The sequence below is a fragment of the Galendromus occidentalis genome, unplaced genomic scaffold (genome assembly GCF_000255335.2).
Source record: "Galendromus occidentalis unplaced genomic scaffold, Mocc_1.1 scf7180000077511, whole genome shotgun sequence".
NCBI classification, from domain to species: domain Eukaryota; kingdom Metazoa; phylum Arthropoda; class Arachnida; order Mesostigmata; family Phytoseiidae; genus Galendromus; species Galendromus occidentalis.
In genome coordinates this window covers 19,326-33,367 of record NW_003805499.1, presented here as the reverse complement: position 1 = coordinate 33,367, position 14,042 = coordinate 19,326, and the positions used below count along the sequence as shown (strand labels likewise).

The window sequence follows — 14,042 nt, the reverse complement described above, 5'->3', positions numbered from 1 at the left end:
TGGGTTCTGTGGTCGAGTTCTGGAAAACTGGCGGAGATATCATTGATCGCCATTTGTATGTTCGATTTGACGCTTGACCCCCATGAACGTTGGGGAATTTCTCATCTGCGGGAATATTTCAATCTTTCTTTCGTCGCGCAGGGAGGAGGAGCGAGAAATCGGACTGTCGGTGCTGCTGGAGGGATCCCCAGTCCTGAACCGATGCCTTGAGGAGGTGATAGGCTCCGTCCAGAATGTGTTCGGTGATTGCCTCAACGCCATCTACGTGTACTCGTCACACGGGCTGTGGAACAAGAGTCGCTCATCACCAGATCTGCGGAAGTCGCTTCAGGAAAATTCGGGGGCGACGATGAGTTTCGTAACTCAACAGAAACTCTTCAAAGTTATTTCGCCTTTCCAACTGACTAACGAGTTCGGAGGGACCCTGGAATACAATCACGCGGCTTGGTTGGAGCGTCAGCTGGCAATAGAGAAGTTTCTGAGGGACGCGAGAATAATCAGAAAACATGCCGAGTCGACGATCCACACATGCGAAGCCCGGCTCGACATGGAGGGCCCCAATCCCGCGTCGGTGGAGGACATTCAGAGGAGCTGTGACGCGATGGGCGACGTGATTCAGAACACGTTCGTCAACGGCCAAAAGTTGCTCCTGAGTCTCCAGAGTGAGACGACGGGCTCCCTATCTCAGTGCGGCAAAGGCGCCCTGAAACAGAATGCGTCGCAATTGCGAAGCGTCAAAACCGTGCTCGACTCGGTAGCGAGTATCAAAAACTCCTACGACGAACGCTGGAAGGCTTTGCACGGGGCATTGAGGCAAATATCGAACATGCAACGGTTTGTTCAAGAAAGCGCCGAAGTCGTCTCCTGGGTAGAGTCTGAAGGAGAACGCCTCCTCAAGGAGGGAACTCCGGTCATCGCGGCTTCTTTCGAAGAAGCGCTAGTCAAACGGAAGCACATGCATCAAGTTGCTGCCCTCTCAATGGAATGTTACACCCGTTACTTGCAACTCAAAAGTCTCGCGCAGCACCTACTCAGAGTAAGTCGAAAGCAATAGATGCAAGCATCCCCCGTTCCCCTCCCCTTCGGCCGCTATAGGCAGACTTCCTAAGTTCGAGATCCCTGATCCGAAAAGGGCGAGATGCTTTCGTCGGCTTAATCCACGTGTTTCCCCCTCGCAGGAGCCGAACCCGGACATCGCAACAATCCAGTCGACGATACAGCGACTCGACGCAACGTGCCAAGTGTTTGCAACGAAGGTGGATGCGCGACGCCGTGCGTCGGAGCTAGCCGTCGTCTTCTATCAAACATTCGAACATACATTGAAATTAGCCAAAGACGTCGAACGACGAGTTTGCGCTGGGAACAGCAGCAGTGCATCCGGAGGAGACATGAGCGGTAGCACCGGCACCGATTCGGCCTGCGATTCGTGTAATTCCGATGGATGCAGCGTTGCTGATGACGAGGATCCCTTGCTGGCCGATGGCCAAACGATCCAGGACGCTCACAAAGCCATCTTGGAACTCGACGAAACCAGCACTGTTCTCCGAAGTAATCTGGAAGACTTCAAGCGGATCTCTGTGGCGTTCGCGAAAAGTCTCCAGAACCGAGAGTTCGAGGCCGCTCAACCCATGGTGCAGCGAATGTGTGGCGCTATACAGAAGGATATGGACAGCGTGAGAACACTCATCGACACAAAACGGAACCATCTGGTGCAAACGGTTCAGTTGCTCAGCTGCGAACAAGACGCTAAACAGGTTCGTAGTTTTCCCCCGCAACTCCTTCCCCGAGGCTTTCGATACCCGCGATGAGTGCGAGGATCGGAATTCGTAGAAATTTTCATTTTCGTCATTCGAAGTGATTCGCATCGCCGAGATCCAGTGATGCGATGGTAGACCGACCCCGTAACAGCTGCTTAATGATCATTTCCGTTTGTTGCAGTCAATCCACTGGCTCGAGGATTTGTGTCTGGCGGCACAGAACTCGTTGGAATCCGACAGCGGAATCGAAGAGCAGAGTTCGCGCTTGAAACACGAGAAGATGGACACAACGGCCAAGGTACTTTGATGTGCCTTTCCTTGATATGTTCACTCCTACCACCTCTCTCCACATGTCTCTGTTCATCATGTCTAATGATCAATGGGTCGCCTTCCTCGTTCGTCAGTGGCGCGAATCCTCGCCTGCCGTGTGTCCCGTGACCCGCATTTGGAGAACTTATCCAATCCGTGGAGATATCGGACTCGATACGATTCTTTTTCGTTGCAGGAAGCCTACGAGTACGGTCGCCGACTTCTGGACACGGCTGTGAAATTGCGGAAGAGCTGCAAATACAAGACCGGACCATCGATGCGGATAGCCGACCGTCTCTTCAATGGATGGCTGCGATACATCAACATCACGAAGGGTGGAAGGAACTCAAGTCAAAGCTCATCGATGAGTTCTCCATCGTCATCGCCGATAACCCCGAAAGTTCCTCTGGGCAAAACCTTATCGACGTTTAAGAATCGTCGCAGCGGCATATTCCTGCCCCCGACGGCCGAGGCTCGGAAACTTCGCTCGTTTCACAGTTGCAGTTCACTCGTTTGAAGAGTCATCATTTTCACCACTGCATTGTACAAAACAGAGATATTTGTAGAAAACTTTACAACACAACAACTGTAACTCCAAATTGTATGTATTATATAAGTTCCAAATCAGCGAAAGCGAAGAGTCGAATCATCGACTACCGAATGATTTCGGAAGTTACCCTTCTCTGTGTAGCGGGTCGTCAAATCCTGAAATTCGAGACCGCGGAAGCGGTTTCTGGAGGAGCCAGCCGGTCAAGACTCAGCAAGCTGCCTTATGCGTCATGCATAACGCCGTTTTGCTTCTTACAGTAATTAGATTCATCTCATCCTCCACTGACATGACGAGTTTGGCACTGATCTGTGACCTATAAGCTCGTCTGTCCAACAGTTGCCAAGAATTTCCCTAGCCTTTGTCGAAGGTCGCTCAGGTCGAACTTCAGCCTGTCCGCCGTCGCGTACGCATCGCATATTATCGGACAGGTCCGCAATACCTGTCGCCGACCCGAGTCGTTCACATGGTCGCCGCTATAAGACGACGATATGATCCAATAAAGCGAAACTACAAATGAGGACGAAAAATTTTGTTTTATTTCATTCATTCATTTGCATTCGTATCCGAGCCTGCGCAAACTCGTACTCGTTACAAGGGAGTCGCGCCGCCCGCCGTACCGAACTCTGTGCGAGCATCATAAGGGCTGTACATTGTTTTGTTCTCGTCTCATTCTCAGATTCCTCCGAGAAATTCGCTCTGCGATTCTCCCATATCACTGTCCTAGAAACTCTGACGAGGCGAGAGCCACAAGGAACTGTATCGATGGGGAGGCGCAGGATGAGGGGAAGGTTGGCAGGCAACGCCACAGCTAATCTTGAAAACACAAAACAATCAATAGCGAAGTCTGTGCATTTGTACAAACTTGGGTGAATAAGTAGAAACTTGCCTAACTATCTAATAAAAAGATCCGGAGGGTCCGGGACACGGGATCATGTATGATACAATGCTCACTCGGAGACATTAGTGAGTGGCCAGCGATTCACAACAAGCTATACGATAGGTAGTCCGACTGTATGTGTGACATTGTGAGAATGCAATCTTGTGCATCAATCGATGCGGATGATGAAATTCCATAACAAGGGCTAGAACATCCTTCAATCACTCAACAAGTTGACGAGGAACGATATCCCCGCCATAACAATCAAAATCGATGCGGAAAATTTGTCCTCCTTGCCTCCGAAGATCTCACTTGGTTTTTTCGGGTCCCACTGAGATGGCTACTATCATCTGCTAGTCCCATTTGGTGTTCGGGATCTAGATGTCGCGTCCAACTTAGAAAAGCACTACAACAAGAATTTACTCCTCGGTGAGCTATAGGCTCAACGTCATCCAATGTATGGAATATACAGAATAAGGTGCTTTCTCATGAAAACCATCTGCTCTCGCGGCGGGTGGACCATGCGACGAGGCTCTGGAGAGCCTCCTCGGGTCGACGACGTGGCTCGATTTCTATTTGATTTTTATCTTGTGGAGTTTCAATTTGAACCCGAGAAGTTCGGACAGAGCTGCGGAGAACGCCGACACACAAATTACTTTGGTTATATTGTACAGGTAGGGGTTGGCGCAGATTCCGGAGATCTTGAACGGACTTTCGAGTTCTTTGAGAAGATCAGCGGCCAACTTGAGCACGTTGTTCACCAGGACTAGCTCATCTTTCTTCTGTGGTTTTTGCTCCATGTGCAGATAGAGATTGATTTGTTCTGTTATCAGAATTGAATGGTTCCGATATTTTTTGTTGATTTTCAAGCCCAGCATCATGAAGCGAGTCATGAAGACTCCGATTCCGATGCACCAGAGTGCGCATTCGCAGCAGAATAGCTTCTCGAGCGAGTGGCCGTCTCGGAGCATTTGCGCGCAAAATAAGGACAACACGCAAACGCCCATCACAAAAGCCGTTGAAACAATGGCATCGACCGATTGCTGGGGTCCGTGCTTCTTGAGATAGGATCGAACACTGAGCCACGTCTTGATGTTTCGGACTTTATTCAACCGGAAATGGGGCAGTTCCGATCGGTAGGCTCTCCGTGCGGACGTCAGCTGACAGAAATGTTTCGCGTAAAGGAACCGTTGAGTGAACGTCCGTTCGGCCACGCACAGCAGATAGAAAAAAGTGCAGGACAGGCTGAGCCTGACAAGACAGGCCGTGGTAATGATTTTCGCTTCGTCGCTCAAGGCTTGTCCTGATTCGCGGGTCGAGTTTGGCTGCGCTTCTAGGGCCGAGGAGTTGAAGCCCGTTTCGGTGGCATCCTGATAAAAGTAATACTGCTGAAGGGGCGAACGCAACTCCGTCTTGAAGTAGAACGGATACAGGGCCAAAACGAAGCTGAGGACCAACGCCAATACGGGATATTCGTTGGCGTGTCTCCAGTTTTCAACTTTCCTGACGATCGCTGATGCAATGTCGAAAATGGACAGGTCAACTTTCTTGCAGTCGCCGTGTTCCCAGATCGTGCAGCTGACTTTATCCACTGAGCTACACTGCAAGGGCGCAATATCGTCACCGTAATCGTCGTCGTCCGTAGCCTCATCCGAATGGAGGTTCTCCGAACTCGAGGAGATATAGTTGCAATCGGTCTGGGAGGGCCATTCGAAATCCGATTGATTCTTCAGACCTTGCGGGAACTGTGACTCGTCCGCGCTGCTCGCCGTCTCGTTCCGGTCGTCGCTCAGCTTGTCCCAGATGTGGTTGCGGATGTAGGAAGCCCCGCTTTCAGCAGAGAGTCTTCGGTGGGCGTTGAGATCGTCGGCCAACCTCAGATGATTCAGGTCGTAGAGGACTCCGTCGGAGCGTCGCTTGAGCTTGCGTCTGCGGCGTAAGTTGTTCATTTCGCTGCGACTTTTCGCGATGAAGAACTCATCGTCATCGGAGGAGATCACAATCTTCAGATGATGCTCCGGAGTCTGCGGTTCGCTCAGACTTGTTGGACTCGAGCCTTTCTCGGAGCTGTCGACGGTATTCTTGGTCGCGAAGTCGAGACTCTCGAGCCCGCTCTCCTTGCTGTCCTCTTTGTTCTCGGCTTGCTTGCCCTCGACTTCGCTTGGGGCTTTGTGTAGTTTCCGTCTCAAGCGCCTTTTCTGACCGTGTTTCGGGAAGTTCGCTCCGTTCGATACACTTTTCGTTGCGATTTGTTCGTGTATGGCTCCCAGGAAGCACATGACGACAAGGGGCGTGATGACTTCGATCACGAGAAGATCAAAGTCATCCTGCGGGTTGACGTATACGTTCAGATAGGTCGCATAGATCTGCGACAAGTATAGAAAAAGGAAGTACATCGAAACGGCATGGCTCGTATGTTGTGTCCACCAAGTTATGTACAGCGGGTACAGAAGAACTCTAAGTGCTCCTTTGGCACACAGCATTAGCCATGAACTTCGAGGCTTCTTCTTCTTGAAAGTGGACCCCCGAACGAGGTCCACGTCGATGAAGCCTGCTTTGAACTTGGCGCTTTTCTTTGGCAGTCCGCTGACGCCGCGAAGCACTCTGCGCTCGACGTGACGCTCCCATGCCTCCTTGTCGTAGGCACCGATCTTTTTCTGGTACCAGCCGAGACTCTGATCCAGCTTCAGGTCCATATCTGTGAATGGAAAAACAATCGCATGTTTCAGTTGAGGTTTTTCGGGGTGGAAACGGGACAAGATAGATACCGATCTATCGGATTGATAAGGACAACGCGACTATCAAACGCAACCCGCTCTCGCGTCGTATGTGGCCCCGACGCGGAAGTCGTGCAATCACGCGAATACCGGAACTTCGAGAATTCCCCGTTCGAGGTTTCTCCTCCAGCTCAAGCGCCCAAAGGGAGTCTGTCCAGTTTCGAGATTCAGATAGCCGTCAGTCTCCATAACGAGATTACAGCCTCGACATCCTAGGGATAGATTCGACGCCGCCGCCGAGCCAATTCTCCGTTAGATCAACCTTTAAAGATGCGAACGCCATCACATTCGCCGGCCTATCCCTTTTTATCGGACTGATCGATTTCGGGCGGATGTATCGCATGCGTTCATACGCTATTTTTTGGCAATCTCCTCGCCTATCGGAGGATTTTATTTTCGGTGATGGGACCGACTCTCTCGAAGAATGGTTGAGGACTTTCGGTGGAAGAGTAACGATCGCGCGAGAATCAAGCGTTCCGGAGCAAGACTTGTGCATTCTCACGACTCACGAGGGATGAAAGGAAACTTTCCATCGCTCCAAAATCACCGACAGCCTCATCAGGAAGAGCGCAGCACACAACACACAAGATACGCAGGAATAATGGCCTAACTAGATAGGTAAGAGACTTTAATTCTCTCTGATATGCTGCAACGGATGGACGAGGAGTCGAGCTCCAGAAATGTCAGCTTTTCTCCAATCACAAGAATCTGAAGAGTTCCCGACCACAAATCGGCTCTTCTTTCAATTTCTCATCCTTCCCGCGGTCGTTCAAGGCGATAAGCAAGCTTGAGCGGCTCACAGGCAAGCATTCGCTGGAAAGTATCGGATTTCTTCCAGTGTTCGATGGGGAACGTGTGAATAGCATTGGCCCCGGGAACGATCCGAGCTCTGCCCTCTCTCGTGAAGAAAATCGAGGGATCTTCTCTCAGCGAACCCGCACCTTAGACATCGACCAGAACCCAGATCTCGATTCGACTTCGGAACTTTGCGAAAATTGGAAAATAAATGAAGCGAGAAGTCACAATCGACTTCCCAACTTCGACTCAGCTTCACTCCACCTGCTTCAGAGAATCTCAGAGTGCATTTGAACCGGCTCGGAAAATATATGTTTCTTCTATGCTGAGCTCTCCAGCATAATCAAAGAAACCGATGGCGCATGTGATCTTCAACCACATTTTCACATTCAACCTTCGCCTCGATCCGGTATCAGAGCGGCGAAGCGAGGAACTTGAGGAGCCAATTGGTAAAGCTAAATATATACAATAATTAGTCTCTCGTCTCTCCTAACCCCGTCACACGAATCGGTAGATAGGTTGTGAGAAATGTCTGCCGACGCGACATAACGATGAGTCCGTGCTCATTATTCGCACAAGAGGGAAGACTTGTTCTCCTGTCTAGGTATAGCGTTGATGAGAAACTATCTATGAGCTAAATGACACTAGATATCAACCACGAACAGTTTGAACTTGCGTGATGGAGGCCGATTCTCGAAAAATCCACTTGCAGGGAGCATCTACAGCTTGCTGTTGACGACCGAGAGTGTACCACGAGTGCTCATCCTCAGCTGCGAGCACGCAGGCTCTGATCAGAAGAGCTCCTGAACGGAAATATGCGCGGGAGTTTACCTGTGAGACTTGATTGCCTTTGCAACATGTTTCTCAATCGGTTGAAATTCCCCATCGTCGTCCTGCTCAGCAGGCGCACAGCAATGACAACCGAGAATGGAACACCAGCGTAGCGAACGCATGGAGAGACTCCGCTGACGCCGTCTCCCCTGCGTAGAGTCCGCCGTCAAGGTATGGCGGCTCGTGAGCAACAGTCTCGTCGAAGAAGTTCGCTCCCGCCACCCAGCGGACACCATGAGAGTTGTCGCAGTCATCGTCCTCCGCTTTCGCGTATGGATCGTTTGGAGAAACTTTCACGAAAATCCCGCCAGGCGTTCTTCCGAAGAATGTGCTTCTCGAATCACGATGTCCGAGAAGAACTCAGGAACGAGTTCTCGGCTCTCAGAACTGGAATCCCTGAAGCCGCCCGAAGTCGGGGAATGGAATCGCATGCAATTTTCAAAGTCCCGAGTTTCCCAGCCGGCCGTGCGACACAATAAGAGATCGCCGATCACCGAACTCGCGATCACGGAGCCTTATCGCTGTTGCAAGAGTCTGACTCTCATTGGCATGCTCGAGCTTCATTTTTGAGCAAGGTCATCGTCGGCGGAAAGAAAGCGAGCGACTCACGCGGCCGCTCTCAGCGCAGGCATTCGGTTTTCGGTATCGCAAACGTACCATCACCCGCGCGAGTGATCCGAAAGTTAGTCGCTTTCTTTGGTCGGAAGAGATTCATTGAAGATTCCGCGGAAAATCGTACCTCGAGGGTCGAGAACTGAATCGTTGATCAGCGAGGCGAAAATCTCCCTCCGGAGAGCTATTCTATTAATATTTTCAGAGGGGAACTCGAGAGTCCTGCCATTCCCAATAATACATGAATCAGGTTCCGACGCCTGAGACATGAATCCATCGCAAGCTCCGGCGAAAGTCTCGACTTGATCTCAGAGTTGATTTTCTAGGATCTGACCGACTTTCCCCGATGCATCGCCAATTTACTAGACTAGAGGTGAACTTATTAATTCCTTTGCCTTCTGAGCTTTGAGACGTCCCAGAATAGTGATCTCCTCACCGCCCGAAGAACTAGTTCCGACTACATTGAATACAATACACAGAAGTTGCATTTGCGTCACAATTGGCTGGCCCCGAATCATGTTGGAGACGATTTTTGCTCTTCCCACGAAGAGCGTCACTAAAGCGGAAGCCGGCGAATTCAGTGAGAATAGTCGAGAAGCGAGACAAACGCACAGTTCGCAAATGTTACGGGGCTCCGGTTCGAGGAGTACCATTCGGAAGCGACGCGACTTACCGAAGAGGGCTTCAAAGTACCTCGCGGAACATTGGCAATGACAACCAAACACTTGATCAAGCAATCAATCGATTGATCAATCGATCGATCGATGACCGCTCCGGCAGTGCACCGTTCCAGTCCATCCCACAAGACACTGGAATACCGTCTTCGAGCACTCAAGAGAGCTGCCGGAACGGCACCTACGAATCTTATCGACACGCAGAGGATTATATATTTCAAGTTCGTGGCGCTGGGCGCCGCCGATGGCGTCTACTTTGCCGCAGCACATCTCGCGGATCGGTTTACGTAATGACACTTGGAGGCCGCATCGGAGAGCAACAGCAAACACGAACGTCACACTCACCCTACACTGAATGTCATGGGGTCTGAAGCTTCCGAAGGCAACTCGATCGCTCGGGGAAGTCGATCGCCGAGGGCGACGTCAACACCCGACACGAGCAGAGCACCTGTAATCGAGTCCTGATTTGCGTACTATGGTGCCCATTCTGCTGGTGTTTCGACCTTGGTGCACGAGCCGCCAGGCGAGAGCAAGAGACGTTTTCCACAACGAGGCCGCCATTTTGCCAATCTTCCCGAAAGCAACCTGCAGTCGAGACCCTCGGTCCGTGTTGTGTCTGTGACGTCATCGGGCTGTCGACAGGGGAGTCTCGCGAAGAGGAGGGTAGCTCGAAACAGACGGGGAATCTCCTGGTCTATCGCGGATTCAAGACCCCCGTCGAATGGCCCGGCCGGAAAAGTCGATTCCCGTGTTGGTGGAAACGCAACGGATGGAGCTCAGAGACAGCTCAGTTTGTTCTCGCGCAACGCGAAGCCGAGAGCCGGCAGGAATATTCCGATTTGAACTTTGGCGCCGCTCGAATGTCTTCTCTCCGGTCGCGAGCCGACAGCGCCATCTCATGAGCGTAGTTGACAACTCGGTGATCAGCTGAGCGGAGAGCTCCTTCTGAAAGAGCTGCTGCTCCCCAGTAGTCCGTGGAGCAGTCGTAGTGAGATGGTGCGTGGAGTATCGGCCTCCACTTGGCCGATTTGGATATTATGGTGTCTGACAGTTTGGTTCTGTGCTCAATGTTCGGCTCAACCGCCTCCGGAATCGACCGATGTGTGGACTGTTGAGAGTGTTCTCCGTTCCGAGCAAAATACTCGCGAGCTCGTCGCTCGGAAAGCAAACACGCTGCTGTTCTCCGGAACCGGGTTGAGCGAGGTGAGTTTCGAGATCGAATCATTTCCTCGGGTATTCCGGACGGTTATGACTTGGCGAGCGTGGCCGCCGGCCGGTTGCGTCTCGTGGGCTCATGGAGTTTCGACGTAACAGTCGGATTGGAGTTGTTTATACATGTGTTTCTTGTTATTGTCATCCACCCGCCATTCGACCACATGTCAGAGAATGTGCGAGTTCGAAAAATCGCGAGCCCCCATGATGATCGGCACTCCGCGGCCGCTCATCGCGATCGGCATTTTGACAGCTCTCGACATTTTTCCAACCACTTCACATGCATCCACTGGAGAGAGCGAGTGTGCGCATGTCTCTGGCTAAAATCCAACGGTACGTCGACTCCGCACGGGATTTGCGTGAGGACCAGAATTATTCACTCCTGAAGTCGGAAACCCTCATTATTCGTGCTGGTTTCCCGCAATGGAGGGGAAAGGGTGATATGCACACATGCGAGCTTGCATGAATGCAACGACATCCGTTGACAAGAAGACTGCAGCTTCATGAACGTTTCCACCGCGCTGCTGCTGCTGCTGCCACTAACGGAGAAGTATGATGCTTTCTTCGAGATGGTCCTTTACTCAAAATAACCACCAACGCTGTGTGACGCGTGCTCTCAGTGAATGGAGATCTCTGATGTCTTGGCCCGGTTATGATGCCACAAAACGCGGTCGCTCGCTATCTCGAACCGTGGGGTGAGGAGGCGCGAGGAGTCGCATCCGTCAAGATCGCGCTCCACAGTATCACTGACTGAGCACAACACAGACCCGTACCTTCGGAGCGGGACTCGGAGGGGCATTCTGTTCCAGAAATCCTCCGCTCCGGAGAGTTTTCTCCTGATCGAGTTCCATGGTCTCTTGGTTGGGTAGAATGAGAACGGGACAGGCTCTCCATCGAGATTCCTTGGTCATATGGATATCCAAAGGTCTCCAGTGGATCCCGTCTAAGAGCATCTCCTTCCGGAACATCCCTGTCTCCGACTGTATGCGGGAGTTAAGGAAGAAAAACATAGTGATGACGAGTCGCGACTGAGATTCACCATTTGTTCATTATCCCGTCACTTATCCATTCATATTCAATCATTGAGAACTGCTGTAGAAAGTTCTCACGAATACGGCACCCAAATCGAGTTGAATTGACGGTTTGCGGAAACTACGATTTTCGGCTACATGAGGCCCCCTACCTAAGGACCGCTTGATTTCACGTGATCCTTCCGGCTAATCGCTGGGTCCTGGATGTTCCTTGACACGCTCATTCCGCCTTAAACGCCGCGACTATTGCCCGTGCCGTGTTCTCTCAAAATGGTGCCGGTGGTCGCTTTGTAGAGAAACTCATTCAGTCGGCTGATTTCAAGCAGTTGGTCGTACGAAAACAGGTCGCATCCATCTGAAGGCCGTTTGGGCTGTCGTTGCAGATGTTGGTTGACCAATTCGTCCATCTGTGAGTTGGTTAGCCGGGGTTATCGACCCCAAGACGCGTCTTAACGTGAGAAACGCACCATCGCCGCAGCCGACGATATTATTGCTTCATGAGCAATCGATGGACAAATTCGCGGTCGCAGGGAGATATTGCTGCCTTCGGAACGACAGCAGAGGCTGAGTTGACAGCCCGATGAGCTCTTCTGTCCATTTCGGAAATTTCGCTCCCTTAGACTGCTCTCCGCCGTCGTAAACCACGTCGACCCACTGAGTGTCAGTATCGTCTTGCATTACAATCCTTTGATCGAGAGGCTGACCGCCGGATAAACAAGCCCGTATTGTCAGTTGGGATTGAACATTTCTGTCCGGACCGAAAGCGTACACGAGACAGGGCTGCGGCGGATCTCAGAGCAGCTCCGGTCGAGCCTATCACTCAATGAAGCGCAAGCTCAACTATTATAGGCGACCCATGACTTGGGTATGTACTACGAGCAAGAAGATCAGCGACAGAAATCTTCCGTTTCCGATCGCGGCAATCAGAGAATCAATTCCCGCGAAACCTACGCAATTATCGTATCGAATGTTGGACAGCTTCTTGACTCTTGTACGACTACAGTTACAAATTTCGAACGAAGATAAACCCATGCTTTACGACCCAGTCTCAATCCGGTGATTTTTCCACCGCTCCGTGTAACTGTCCTCGCCCGTGGCAGACGCATTCTGTGCTTTTCGTCGTGTTGCCTGTCGTTCGTCTTATCTGTCGTGTGCCATGTTCGCATTCACTCATTTGTTTTGTGGTGAGCATTGTCAATTATTATCAGTACTCGCAGGCTCGCCTCTGATTGTGGGGGACTGACATCGAGTTGGTATCATCCAGCGAAAGCTTTTCCTATTGTTTCTCACTTCAAGTCATTTATGTTTCTTTTTATAAAGGGACATCGATGCCCTTCCGGATATTCTTGGCTGTTTCTCGCTGTTCAAGTCCCGAATTACCGCTCCAAGGAATGTCCCGAGACCGCTGATTCCGTATTTCATGACTCACTTGCGATTCTGGTCATCCGCCGAACTCGTAATGTTGACCAAGTACTTTGGTCGCGAGCGGTCGTACTCGACAACTCGGCTGAGCTCGCTTCTCTCGAAGCTCGTCTCACTCTGAGGGCATTTCCCGCCCTCCGGGCTCGTGGGAGCGTGTCATCATCTGGGAAACTTCCATGCTCGGCACAGTCAGGGGGAGGAAGCGTTCATTAATTCCGGTATACGCTCCAAGTCATGCATACTCGTCACCGAAGGTTGCGTTCCGAAAAGTTCCAGTTTCCGAATACGGATACGTTCGCGATATTACGTCATCGCGCGTCGTTTTTACGGTCATTTCTTCCTCTCCCTCCGTCCAGAGCGGGCGGTCGCCGCGAATTCGAATACGCGACAGGGATGCTCACAAACATTCATCCGTCTTGATTTAGGTCGAAATCTCGACGACGGAGCTCGATGGTTCCTTCACCATCTTGGGGACGCGCCGAATAATCCCCAAGTCGTGTTTGCGCTACAACTCTCGGTTCCTAAACGAAGTTCTCCTGCTCATCGCGTCCCTTGAAAACTCTGGAAAAAATTGGATGGGAGAATCTCGGGAAGCTGCACCACCGATTGACACTCGGTGAACACGCTCGATGATGTTGGATAAGGGAAGATAAGATACTCCAACGAGTGTTCCGCGAGGCTAGCCTGGGCTCTTCCAAATACTTGAGGAGTTTGATCAAGTCGTGAACGACTCGTGACGTGATCCCGCTTGTGGTCATTTCCTAGGGGGAGGGTGCTGATCGGTGATCCACGGTCGCATGTGTCAGTGTCATAACGGTGTTTGGTGCTCCTCGCGGCTCGCATTCTTCTCTACTCCCGACAGTCTTCGGAACTTTGGCTCTCTCTACTCGATCATTCTGAATATCCAACGAAGCGAGTTCAAGCCCGTTCACCTAAAGAATCTCTGCGCCCGGAAGTCTTCAACAAGAGTCATAGGCTCCCAAAACTATTCAGAAGTCGAGAGCGGAAATATTTATAGAGGATAATCGCGGAAGCGCGAGCCTACGATGCCGAGGTAAAATGTATCTTGAGTCAACAAGCCGGTACTTCCGAGAAATCGACCGCATTATTTGAGTTTCAGATCACCGATGTCGTCGTTAGTGGGGACAGCGGCAATCCTGGGGATAGTTGTGCCTCCGGGAGAACCGCGGCTTTC

The 14,042-nt window shown here is 51.3% G+C and overlaps 2 protein-coding genes across 3 annotated transcripts in view; one reads left to right on the top strand and one right to left on the bottom strand.

Moving 5' to 3' along the window:
* Positions 1–3,137, top strand: part of LOC100905349 (SEC14 domain and spectrin repeat-containing protein 1-B) — a 49,665-nt gene extending 46,528 nt beyond the window's left edge. Inside the window, exons 6-9 of the mRNA XM_029112480.1 lie at positions 146–1,036; positions 1,179–1,754; positions 1,939–2,055; positions 2,263–3,137. Coding sequence (XP_028968313.1) covers positions 146–1,036; positions 1,179–1,754; positions 1,939–2,055; positions 2,263–2,583 — 1,905 coding nt within the window. The 3' untranslated portion in view covers positions 2,584–3,137. The remainder of the gene's footprint in view (positions 1–145; positions 1,037–1,178; positions 1,755–1,938; positions 2,056–2,262) is intronic.
* Positions 3,138–3,920: 783 nt separating this feature from the next.
* Positions 3,921–9,732, bottom strand: phtf (putative homeodomain transcription factor). 2 transcript variants are annotated; one of them, XM_029112479.1, is made up of 2 exons: positions 9,528–9,732; positions 3,921–6,191 (listed from the first exon to the last, which is right to left on the bottom strand). In XM_029112479.1, exon 2 carries the CDS (start codon positions 6,187–6,189, stop codon positions 4,066–4,068), a length of 2,124 nt encoding a protein of 707 aa, XP_028968312.1. In that variant the 5' UTR covers positions 6,190–6,191; positions 9,528–9,732; the 3' UTR covers positions 3,921–4,065. The 2 variants fall into 2 exon arrangements, with proteins under 2 accessions (XP_028968312.1, XP_018496384.1); XM_018640868.1 differs by lacking the exon at positions 9,528–9,732 and adding an exon at positions 9,182–9,319.
* Positions 9,733–14,042: the final 4,310 nt, after the last annotated feature.